Here is a 12,405-nt window from a genome sequence, read left to right on the forward strand (position 1 = left end):
CATATTACGTGCGACTAAAAAAAGTTACGCGCAAGACGCGAAGCGGCGAGTACGTAATTGTCTTACCCTATGTCCTACGTGAGCGACTAATGTTACGACGCGAGCGACGCCAATTTTATGTACTACGCGAGCGATGTGAGCAGCGCGACTTTTTTTGTCCTACGTAGAAATCTACAAACGCGACACGACGCGACATAAATATGGTTGGGTTGGGTTGGGATTGTGCATTGCGGAAGATCAGTCCATTGTCATACGCTTGTAGAGAAACAGTTATAATGAGGTGGTCAAGAAAACGTAAATTATTCATATGTGAAAATGTGGCTTCAAAAATGCTAATTGTAAGACGCAGAAAAATGGGAAGAAAGAGAAATCCAACAAATTAATTTTTTTTGGAACGAATGAATTTTGGAGAGTTTCACCACTTATATAAACAATTAAGGACTTCTCCAAATTTATTCCACAGTTATTGTAGATTGCTTCCTACAACATTTGACTATATAGAAACAACCAAAAAAAAAATCTAAGAAATACGTAAACCATTACTGAATTGAAATTTTTTTTTCAATCTGCATGGATACCTACGTATTACATATAAATAAGGTTTATTTATTATTACTCAATGATATATTAACCTCAACTATATTTATTTCCTTCAAATGGATATTTCTTCAGCATTAGTAATATAAGTTATGCGTAAATAAATGAAGTGGAATAATAAATGATGATTATTGGTGGGATTTCAAATAAATTATTTATTTCCATGAAACTAATATTTGTTTGACCATAGATCCAATAAAAGATTCATAATGCATAATATCAAATAAACACTTCTCTCAGTGTATATAATACTATAGTTAATTTGTCAATCTCACTTGTTTCCCCCAGTTCATCGGCAATTCTACTCCATTCTCTATCCACCAACAGTCGATTATGATATCTTTTATCAGTCTTGTCCCAGAGTATACTGGAATTTCTAACAGCCAGTATTAAAACTTCGTTTAAATCATTCATTGTAGAGCGGTCGAAGTAAACCTGCCTGCATCAACAAGAACTACTGAAGTTCGCGCGAATTCCGCTTGGAAATATCAAATAATTTGATCGCCGACAGAGCGCGAAATTTGCCTGAAACAGTTTTACGACCGATACGACTGCACGTAGGACAGCGCTATTATATTCCAAGGTTTGATATTTCGCGTTTGGTCGCGTTGCCCTCATCGCTCGCAATAAATCGCTCACGTAGGACACAGCGTTACAATCCGAGTTGTGTACTATACTTTTTCTACGATCGCATTCATTTCCATAAAAACCTAGGCAAATCCAAAAACTGGTGACAAATCGCATGGCAATTAGGAAACGTCAAAAATGTTATCGGCTACGCGGGCTGTTTGTTATTCGTTTCCGTGACAATTACTAAAGGTTGATCTCATTTGTTATTCGCCGTGCGATTTACTTAACAGATGCTACCGTATTGGTTGTTGATCGTGCTTTCTGTTTACGGTAAAGTAAATTGCACAGTGGTTAAATATACAGTTACATAGTTGGCGAGTTGTATACGATTTTTGTCATTTTCTGTAGGGGGAGAAGAAAAAAATTCAATGAAACATTCAAGACACCATAATATGTAGGTATAAATTTATAGACAAGAAGAAATGTGAAGTACAAAGAAATTGAAATTCGTTCATAAAAACCATGCTCTAGTTTACATGCAAGTGTTCATGCCAATCAAGACTTTTAAATATTGAATCTCAAGATCAAGCACTAAACTACAAGTTTGAAAAACTACTTATCGATCGGTTGCCTGGTAAGTTGGTGCAGTTGATAGAAATTTGCTATTTTCAAATGAATAAATTTAGAATTATTGAAGAATAAAAAACATTCTAAAAGAAATGAAATGATCACACCTTTGAAAAGACAAATGTACAATTGAAGCTATTTTCACTTGCTTGTGTTTTATATACATTATTGAAACAAGAGTGAGTTATAATATATTGCTTCATATGGTGCGAAATGGCCAAAAAGATATTCTGAGGAAGAAAGACAGGGATACAATTTGAGTATACACACTGCATTGTGGTTTCTGCAAAGTAATGTACAGTATTTTAAAATGGCAAAAATGTACAGCCAATGTTACCTTTTCTGCATGAAACTGATTGCCCCAATTAATCTCATCAAAAAAATAATAGTATAAATTCTGAGAATTTCACACAAGTTGATTAGTATACAGGTGTTCCAACATTGACGTTACGCTCCATTTATCACGGTTAAGCGCTAAAATTTTCAATTTGTTTTTGGACACAGAATCATTAGGCTCCTCTGAAGCTGAACCCGCCACTCACCAGGTGCCGTTTTCGAGCATTCGTCTTCCAGTCGAGCATTCAAGTTCGGCCTTTGATTTACAGTCGGGCGGCCGACTCCCAAGTTGCCCGACTGTAAATATACTGGAAGCCGGCTTCCAAGGAGCCTGGTGAGTGGGCGCCATTAGAGGTACATTCTCAAATTGTTTCGGTATACACAGGTTGTACAAAAAAAAAAATACATATATTATGTTTTTTTCTTATGGAACACAGTTTGCAGGAGAATTGTTTTATCTGGATCCTTCATCCAGCTAAACTAACCGGCAACAATCATCTCATTAGTTATTTTTTCAGTTCTCTGTTAGAGGCACAATAGACCCATGAAAAAACGAGCACTCAAACAGCACGACTTCAACTCTGTGCTTTGCCCGGTTTTTCGAAATATGAATTTAAATTCTTGACAAGCATCTTCAGTTTTTGAACTTTATATGAGAAAAACAATACCCAAAACTGTAAAAAAAGATGAATTGAAAGAAACCAGATTTATAATAGAGATTAATTAATTGGCAATTTGTCAAGTATTGATCCAGAAAAATAAATATATGTTTAATGGATACAAGATTATTTTAAATTACTGTATTGCAAAAAAGGTAACAATTTTAAATGGTGATATATTTGCATCAACATGCATCAAATTAAAGCTATAGACTATGTTCAAATTGCTTACCTCTTCATTAGTCTCTAATAAAATTTTAATTTGTTCGGTGAATACGGGAAGCATTATTCTTCTACATTCAGGATATAAAAATAATTGACTATGTACAATATCATTTACAGTCATCATCTTCTGTTTTGTCAATCTACCTACAGGTATCTTACGTAACATTTCACAAAGGATTTCACTAGAAATGAAAAGAATATTAATTACTTGGTCAACTTTGTTTGAACAATTTTTACCTCAGTTCTTTATAATTGAAAACAAGCAATAAATCGTTTATTGTGGAGGGTAAAAATTTCAGGCATGCTCCTTGCTCTCTCAACATACTATCTTGAGTGGAAGACATCATATGTATAATATTGTCCAAAAGTTCTAATAAACTATCCCTAAATTCGTCTTCTGGGCTAATTTCTGGGTTCACTTCAAGATATAAAATTCTAGATCTCGATATGAATCTCATCACATGTTGTAAAGATTTCATTGTTTTAAAAACTAATTCATCCCTAGTTTTAGAAATAGTATGTACAGATCGGGTTATTATTTTGTTCAATACTGATATGAGTTTCCTGAAACCAAAAAGTTTCATCAGTTTTTCAATTAAACAGGACAAACCAAATTTTTTTTGAAAATACTCTTTTTTAATAAGTTCAAAAGGGAATCATTCGGAATAATTTTCAAAAAAAATTGATGATTTGTAGAATTAATGTATCAAATAAATAAATAAAAATGCCGAAATTTCACGAATATCACAAAAATTTTTAGATCTCAGTATACTTGAAAATATAGATTGATTACTTGCAATAATTTCAACTAAAATAATCTGTTATTTCTACTTCTAGCGAATATCAACCTACTTATAAGCTAATGTAGCACTGAAGCCTTCTTTAATGTAAAGAGCCAGTACAGGCTCAAAATGTTGATATTTCCAATCACTACTAACTAAGCTTATGATATGTAAAAGGCATTCGAAAACTAATGTATCATAGGTATCAGTCTCTTGATGATCCATTAAGATGTTGAATAAGGCATCTAAAATATCTTGCAGTAGCTTAACTACCTCCTCTCCATCCACTTCCATTAGAGACTGCAATGTTTGATTCAAACATTCTTTTTTTGCAGCCCAATTCAATAGACCAAGAAGTTTAACTGAAATATTTCATTACTATTAACTGCAGAAATATTTTATCAAGATAATGCTTAATACATATTCAAGCTTGATACATATTCAAGCTTGATTAATGCAGTTAGAAATAATTTCACTCACCATTCTGAGTCAATTTTGTTGAACATATGTTACTGGAGATTATAAAGTAATCCTTAGCACTAACACTCAATCCTGAAACTTGAATTTTTGGCCCTTCTTTAATTTCAGTTTCATTTGAAGCCAGTTTCAAATACTCTACTCTTTGATCTTCAAATTTTTTATGATCTATCTTGTAAACGATTAGATTGTGCTTAACATTACTCAGTGTTGTGCCATTTTCTTCCATCAACCTAACAAAAGACATAGCAAATGGTTTTTCACTTTTGTCTTTTGCTTCGTTTGAAGATCTGTGCTTGAATGTGAACTTCAAATGACTAGTTTTGAATTCTTCTATAGGTATTGCAACTTTGAACGTTTCGAACCATTGTGGTTTATCTTCATGATAATATATTACAGATTTATATTCGTTCATAGGTAGAACTCCGCCACCTAAGCTGATAACGCCCTGCAAGAAAGTAACAACATAATGAAACGGGAAATGAACTAACACAATGTCACTTACTGGTATTGCTCCCCCATTCTCATTACAAACTGTAACTGTTACTTCAACATTCTTGTCACTTGATTTATTGCCTTTAGTAAACTCCCCCGATACTAGTGTTATATAAAGATCATTCCTTATATCACCAGGTAATATCACTTCAGGAAAACCCATTTTTCTAGCCAAGGACACATTTCCCAACACCAAATGAGGATGTTCTTCTCTAACCTATATAAAAATAAGTGGGTTATGAATATTGTAGATTACATCCAACTTAGAAGGTTGAAACATTCTAACATGAATCAAAAAAATCTCAAATAACTTATTGAATTTAGGAGCATAATCAAGTTTCTAATTTGAAAAGCGAAAGTTATGATGTAATTTTTGAAACTATATTTGAAACTCCCTGTGATGATATTCATTGCATTGAAAAGTTTCCACATCCTTCTTCTTCGAAAATGTGAGGACAGTTCATGTTTAGGAGATTGAAAATAAGTGTCATGAACAAAATATTGACTACCCATATTAATTATTTTTTTCATTACTTTTTTATTGTTATTTTGAAAAAGAGGTTAAACCATTCAACAAATGAAACGGAAAATCGTTCAGAAATGAGTACCCAATAATATCAGAGAAGAAAAAATTATATATAATCTTTTTTTTTTTTAAATATAATTAACACTTCCTAACCGAAAGTATTTATTTCGCAAAAAATTTTCAGCTTAGTGGAAAATATCAAAGAAAATCATAATCCCAATTCTAAGATTTCAAATACGCCCAGTTCTCCAGAAAAGTCTTATAGACAATTGGGACACCCTTCAAATACCAATACGATTTTCATTTATGCTTCAATGTTGTATAGTTTTTTGGTGATAACATTTTTCAGGTTTGTTTCCTTGATTTTTGGTCTTCCAAAGTAAGGCATCGGATTTTCGAGTGATGATGAAACAATCAATTGCTGTATCAAATTTCATGAAAATCAATCTAATTTTTGATAGACTGTTTTCTGCAATAGTAGAGAAGCTTTACTTTGAAAAAAAAAACGAAAAAAAAACAAAACATTTGGATAAAAGACCAGACACGTGAATTTATGATTTTTTGTGAAACTTTATGCCCTCAATGAGAAGTTATAGGTATAGGATGTTCAAAGTGGACATTACGATATAAGCTACAAATGTAATATTATCATAACTTTAGAAACAGGGAACATATTTGAATATTTTTTTTGCTACTTTGCAGCTAAAAGGGCTATTCTTCAATGATTCGCTAAGGTTTTTTTTTAATTTTTAGGGGTATTTATTGTCTTTACTTATGAGTTACATAACAAGTAGGCAGAAAACGTACCTGCTCAGCTATTTTGTTGATACAATGCTTTATTTATATTATTTGTTCATTATTTCGCTATTTTTATCAGAATATTAAAAGGCAAAAATTGAATAATTGCATTCTTGAATGGCATACTATTCAGCAAGTCCCTCTGCCCTGAAGCAGGATTCAGCCTGTATGTAGGCTACAAGGTGCATGTGCTTGTCATGTAAGACGATAAATACCCCTTAAAATTAAAAGACCTTAGGGAATCAATGAAGAATGTCCCTTTTAGCTGCAAAGTAGTGAAAAAACTATTCAAATATATTCCCTGTTTCAAATGTTGTGATAATATTACATTTGTAGCTTTTATAGCTAAGTCTACTTTGAACACCCTATAACTGAGGAACCAGTGTTGACCAGTCTTCTGATTAGCTTATTACTTTTCACACAGATATTACACATCACCCAAAACTCTTTTCGAGTGAACATAATATATCAAGCGAAAAAATCAAACAATCAGCTAAAGCCTAAAGTTTTCAAGGAATAGAAATATCCTACCTGTTTGAGATCTCCTCTCAAAAGTTTCATGCTGACAAATAGAGCTTGATTCTTGTTATCATTCTTGGCAAAATCTTTGCTTATGATTTTTTTGAGTGTTTGCTCCAAATTATCTTTCTCACAGCTGAAAAGATGAGATACATTATGATTCATAAGTAGACTAACATAACTCCTGGTTATTACAAGATCCTTACTAAGAAAAGGAAAAAAAATATAAATATATTTGTAGGATATGGAAAGTAGGTTTGAATGTTTTTCCATCACTACAGTAGTTGGGATACTAGTATATTCAATGTTTTATCTCCTGCCTCTCCTTGGTCTGTGAGACCTATCAGAATTTTAGATGTTATATTATGAGTTAGGAAAACTGGTTATTTTTAGGTTGTTTTGTGATTGAAACTATTAAATGAATGAATGAAAATATTAAAGAAATCTGTATAACATTTTGCATTACAAATGGAATTTCGTCAGACGATGAGCCGAAAAATGTTATGGTGCATAAACTCAATTGAAACCTAAGAACATTAATAAGAGGAACGGAAATCGCCTAGTAACTGATGCATTTGTTTTGATGCCAACATCCGACACTTCTTGTCTGACGGGACACTATAGCGTAGCGTAACATAATTTGATTGATTTCGAAATTATCGATTCATGCTCAAAAATAGTTTACAATAAGATTTATTCATAAAAATTCTTTCGTGTTTCAAAAGGGTCAATGTTTTTCTCAATTTAATGATTTAGCTATTGTGAAGTTATGGAAAAAAGATTCCTGATAAAACATTCAACAATAAAATCAGGAATCTCTATGCCTATGGCTCACACATACAATTGGCTAGCTCGATTGTAATTGGTAACACTAAACTTCCATCTCTCTTGTATTCGGAATAGAGCACAAGAATTTACTTTCCGTTCCTTCTATCTATATTCTGAGATCGAAACACATCGAAAAAAAAATTCGTTAAGCGTGCTATTGAAAATTAGGAATTCTTGTCAGAAGGTGAGACTATCAATAAAGAATATAATAGAATTCGAATTATAAAATCTTGCAGAAGGAAAAACTTATAGAATTTTTGCATAACAACAATACATATTTAGGGTTTCATTAACAGGTAGGTACTTTTTTGACATATACGTATATTCAGTGCTAATATTATTATATTTTTATATTTATATTGAAGTCTTCACAAAATACCATACGACAACTTACCCGACAAACTGTATTGGGTACTCTTTGTCAAAATCGCTTTCGAGGCCACCTTTCATAAATTTTGTTATTTCCATTGCAGCTACTCCAAACGGTCTTCTCATGTTATCTGCAGATGATTTGCGGTTAAATGTAGTAGCATTACTACTTCGTCTATGATCTACTTCTTTAACTTCCATAGCACCAACTCTTACTACGTAACACACCAAGTAGATTTTTTCTCTTTCTAAATCTTTCTTACCTAAATCCTTGAAATCAACAAAATGATATTTTGGAATGCATATATTTTGAGAAAGTTCAATAAAATGCATCACTATGGACGAAAATTACTTCTAACCTAAAGAATATTCATTTTCTTTTCTGGATAAGGATATCTGCTCAAACGAATAAATTATCCACTATACATTACTAGGAGTTATGTGCACCTCTTATTGTACATGGTGCATAAATTTCAATAAAAAAGCATAAATTTCAATAGAGCCTATAAAAATTGGAGAAGATGGATAAATAAAATATAAATAAGGACCTGTATCAAAACTAGTACTAATACTGTGCCATCAGTCATTAACCGAAAATACGGCATCAAAACAAAAACATGCTTTACACTCACTGTGAACATAACTCTAAGATTATGCATTTGATCCAAATCACTCATCAAACCATCCTTGGACCATCTGACCACATAATTTTCTGTTATACTTTTATATTCTCTTCCATCATATAAAGTGATGAGTAGTTGAGCATCTTCATTCATTTTACAAGTGAAATTTTTTATAGCAACCAAAAATATATTCGAGTATTGCTGTATTGCGGTTTTTGGAAGTAGATGATTTTGTTCAGTCTGAAGTAAAAGCATTGATCAATAATACGAAATTAATTAATCCAGCTGGGATACATTTTTTATTTATGCTTCCGACACAACTATATAAAATAATATTCGACTTGGGTTGAATTTTAGGTAATGAGGGATAACAATATAGAGCAATGATTATTTATCATGCTGAATTGATTTTTTTATTGAAAAAAAAATTGGTAACATTGTGCAAGGGTAGTGAGAGATATCCAGAAAAACTAATATTGTACATTTAGGTCGAGACAATTTTTTAGAAGTTTGTCAATATTAAAGGACATGTGAGAGATATTCATTCATAAGGAAACACTGCTTCTTTATGATATTGAGATAATTTTTTGTGGTAAATCGTGCAGTGCAGAGCATTGACTTCAACATTAAAGAAAGAAAGGTTTGGACTCCAGTAATCAGGAGAAAATAAGTTTCAGCCAATGATAGAATAGCGTATAGCCTTATTACATGAAAAGAAAGTATAGAAGGTCTCTCTTTCGATTCTTGGAAAAGTATATGATGTTACGCTTCTTTAGTTTCACCTTTAGTGAAGGATTGGGGTTTCGGGAATTCCGAGTATGCTTCTAATATTGTCCTTCAGCTGACGAGGTGTATGAAAAACTTTGAAATCTTCTCTCGAGTTCTGGTCTTACTATCTGATCAGTAACCGATTTAAGGTCCAGGGTGATCAAGTATCGTCCAAAATCAAAGTTCATACGGAACCGAAAACTATTACAACTCCGCTTGCCGCAGCTTCGAAATAATAAACTATACGATACTCCTTCTTTCACTTGAAGCAAAATACTGACATTCATGTTGTTTGATGGTATTGTGCCGGTGCAAGGGATATCCTTAAAGAGGATGAAAATAGACGTCGATCTCAATTGGCCTGAAGCCACAGTGACCGCACGACAACGTTCAAGGGTTAACCAGGAAAAAGTAATGGAGAGAAAATTAACCGTTGTTGGGATTGAGATATTTTAGAATCTTGGTTGGCACCACCTTGGTTATTTAGATGAAGGAGTATGATTTAGATATAACCTTCTCTCCTGGAAATATGTCTGTAAAGCTGTCACGAGATGGGAGCTCCGACATTCAGATTAAAAAGCATTGAAGGAACCAACAAGCTACCTACCTTGCATTTACTCATTCGATCCACAGCATTTTTGTGATTGAAATATAATTGTATTGTACTTGTTTCTTCAGGATTTATGAGGTTACCGTTATTGTCTCTCACAGCTAGATCTAAATTCAATATCTTATTTCCCATATCAATATCTTCAGTAGCTTCTTTTGTTACCCTTTTCAGTTCGTCCACAGGAAGAGTACCACTTATTATTTTGCTTCTATGATTGATCAAGTCATATATTTGGGTTTTGATTTGTTCAAAATTCTTATTGTGTGTCTGAAAAATTCGAACAATGTGAATTAATTATATATAAATTCTGTTGATTGCTAATACAATGAGTAAAATCATGTAGTAATTGATATCCTATAATTTTCCTTGCTCTGTTTGTGTAGAATTTAAAAATTCAAAAGTTTTCCCTATATACTATAGGGCTGCGTTCATTAACTTACTCAAGCAAGCTAGTATTACTCAGAAGCGTTCATAAACTTACTATGCTTTACTCCAAGTAGGCTCTGTGAGCATTCATTAACACTCAGAAGAAGCTCAGCATACTTTATTAATTGGTAAGGTAAGCTTGACCGTTCTGAAGTTATTGTTATTATTCTGTTTGAAATTTAAATAGATATAATTCATGTTTAAAAATTCTCAATAATGGAATATGAAATGATTCATATTGAAACTGAAAAATAAAGATATTTAAGCGGAAATGTAATAATTAATATTTGTATTAATATTCATTATTTCAAGAATAGTGGAGACATTTTTGAAGTAACTAAATCAAACGAACTAATGGGATTATGTCAGCAATAAAAGAATCTAAGTAGGGACACTCCAAATGAGGTATTAACATTAGGTCAGCAAGAAGTTTCAACAGGTCATGCCTTATTGCAACCTGATCCTCAAACATCATAAGATACCTCATCAAAATGCACATGCCACAATGAAACTAATCGAACTATATAAGGCTAATGAGAGCAAGTTCAAGTGCAGTTTCATCAGGAACGACACTGTTTGGAAAATTATGGCGTCAGCGATGGAAAGCAGTGGCTATAATTTCAACTCCAAACAGTGCAAGTTAAAATGGAAACACTTGCGAAAACTCCAAATGAAATTTATGGATAATATGGGCGTCAGAGGGTCTGGGGAAGAACATGACCATTTCAGATACAAATTTCGAGCAAATATACGAAATATTTTCTGATAGACTCGATGTTGCATGGCATCCTCTTCACAAAGGTAGTTTATCATTTTGCAAAATTTATTATATGAAAGCAGAGTACATTGCTAAATCATAGCTCAAATATAACTATTATTTCAGGGAGTTCATTAGATATCACCAACTTCAAATGAAATTGGGACATTGATTAGGAACAGAGTGGAAAAAAATAAAACTAAGACTCCCGAGCTAATAAAATTCTTACAAGAAAAAGAAAGAAAAAAGATAACAAACCCGCAACAATTGCCACAAGGAAAAACGGCCCTTCAAAAAGAATTTCTAGCAGAATTGAAGAAACTGGGGTTCTCTTTGGATTAAAAATAAATAAAATATTTTTTGGTACCTATGAAATGAACTGTGACATTATATTTTCAAATTTGATTATTGTTTTATTATACATTTACGATATCAACAATTCATGATATAAAATGATGTTATCATATCATTGTGTACAAGTATAATTTAACCTTTACATTTGTTTACTTGTATAAATGACATTTGTCAGGGTAAGTTTCTGAACGACGCGACGTTGAGTAAATTCCGGATTTGAAAATGCAAATCCTACATTTAGGGCACATGTTTTCTCCAATACCCAGATCAAAGGATGTTTTCAAGACTGCAATTGATATCGAAACTCAAATCGGGAACAACCCCCACTATGATGTGATCGCATAAGATATAGCAAAAACCCTTAGAGCCTTCAAGGACTGGGAAGAAGAAGGAGAGTGTAACCGTGAACATCTTACAGTAAACATTCATATTAACAAAAATCTTAAAAAAAAACTACATAAAATAATAGCAGATAACAACCTTATAATGACTAAAGCAGATAAAATGCAGGTTTAGTATTATTGAGTAAAGAATTATACTATATTGAGAAAACACTTAAATTTTTTGATGAAAATGAAATAGTTGAATGCAGAAATGCACTTCTAAAGTACTGTAACAATGTTAATGATACTATTGAAAAAACTCTCCCAACACAACAAATAGGGAAACAATCCATTCTATGAAAGAAAAGAATCCCTCTCTTTCTAGATTATATAGTTTGATCAAGTTACATAAGCTTGAAAAAAGCATCAGACCGATAACATCTGCGGTTTCTTCACCATGCCTTAAGATCTCTAGATTTATCAACCGCTTCTTCATCAAAAAACTTGAATACAGATCGGTGTTTTCAGTGAAGAACTCTTTGTAATTGATAAGAAGCATCGAATTAACAGAGCTTGATCCTCATAAAAAGTATACGATAGTTTCTTTTGACATTGTAAATTTATACACTAATGTTCCTATAGGTGAATCACTTAGCTTAGTTGAGGAATATCTGGCTGAATGCGTAGAGTCTGACAATACAGACGTAGAAAACATCAAAAAACTAAGTAAGTTAAT

At 32.4% G+C, this 12,405-nt stretch overlaps 1 protein-coding gene across 14 annotated transcripts in view; it reads right to left on the reverse strand.

Annotated features, from left to right (window-relative positions):
* The window catches only part of LOC123681116 (dedicator of cytokinesis protein 1), a 54,465-nt gene that overhangs the window by 27,137 nt on the left and 14,923 nt on the right, over positions 1-12,405 (reverse strand). For all 14 annotated transcript variants that reach the window (XR_006747631.1, XR_006747630.1, XR_006747629.1 and 11 more), the window contains 9 exons: positions 9,807-10,076; positions 8,441-8,671; positions 7,834-8,078; positions 6,624-6,747; positions 4,779-4,985; positions 4,277-4,721; positions 3,867-4,158; positions 3,252-3,578; positions 3,022-3,196 (listed from right to left, as the gene is read on the reverse strand). Coding sequence is in view for 10 of the 14 variants with exons in the window: in XM_045619330.1 (XP_045475286.1) it covers positions 3,022-3,196; positions 3,252-3,578; positions 3,867-4,158; positions 4,277-4,721; positions 4,779-4,985; positions 6,624-6,747; positions 7,834-8,078; positions 8,441-8,671; positions 9,807-10,076 (2,316 nt within the window). In the remaining 4 variants the exon portion in view is untranslated. The remainder of the gene's footprint in view (positions 1-3,021; positions 3,197-3,251; positions 3,579-3,866; positions 4,159-4,276; positions 4,722-4,778; positions 4,986-6,623; positions 6,748-7,833; positions 8,079-8,440; positions 8,672-9,806; positions 10,077-12,405) is intronic.

The sequence above is a fragment of the Harmonia axyridis genome, chromosome 5 (assembly GCF_914767665.1).
Source record: "Harmonia axyridis chromosome 5, icHarAxyr1.1, whole genome shotgun sequence".
Classification (NCBI taxonomy): Eukaryota; Metazoa; Arthropoda; class Insecta; order Coleoptera; family Coccinellidae; genus Harmonia; species Harmonia axyridis.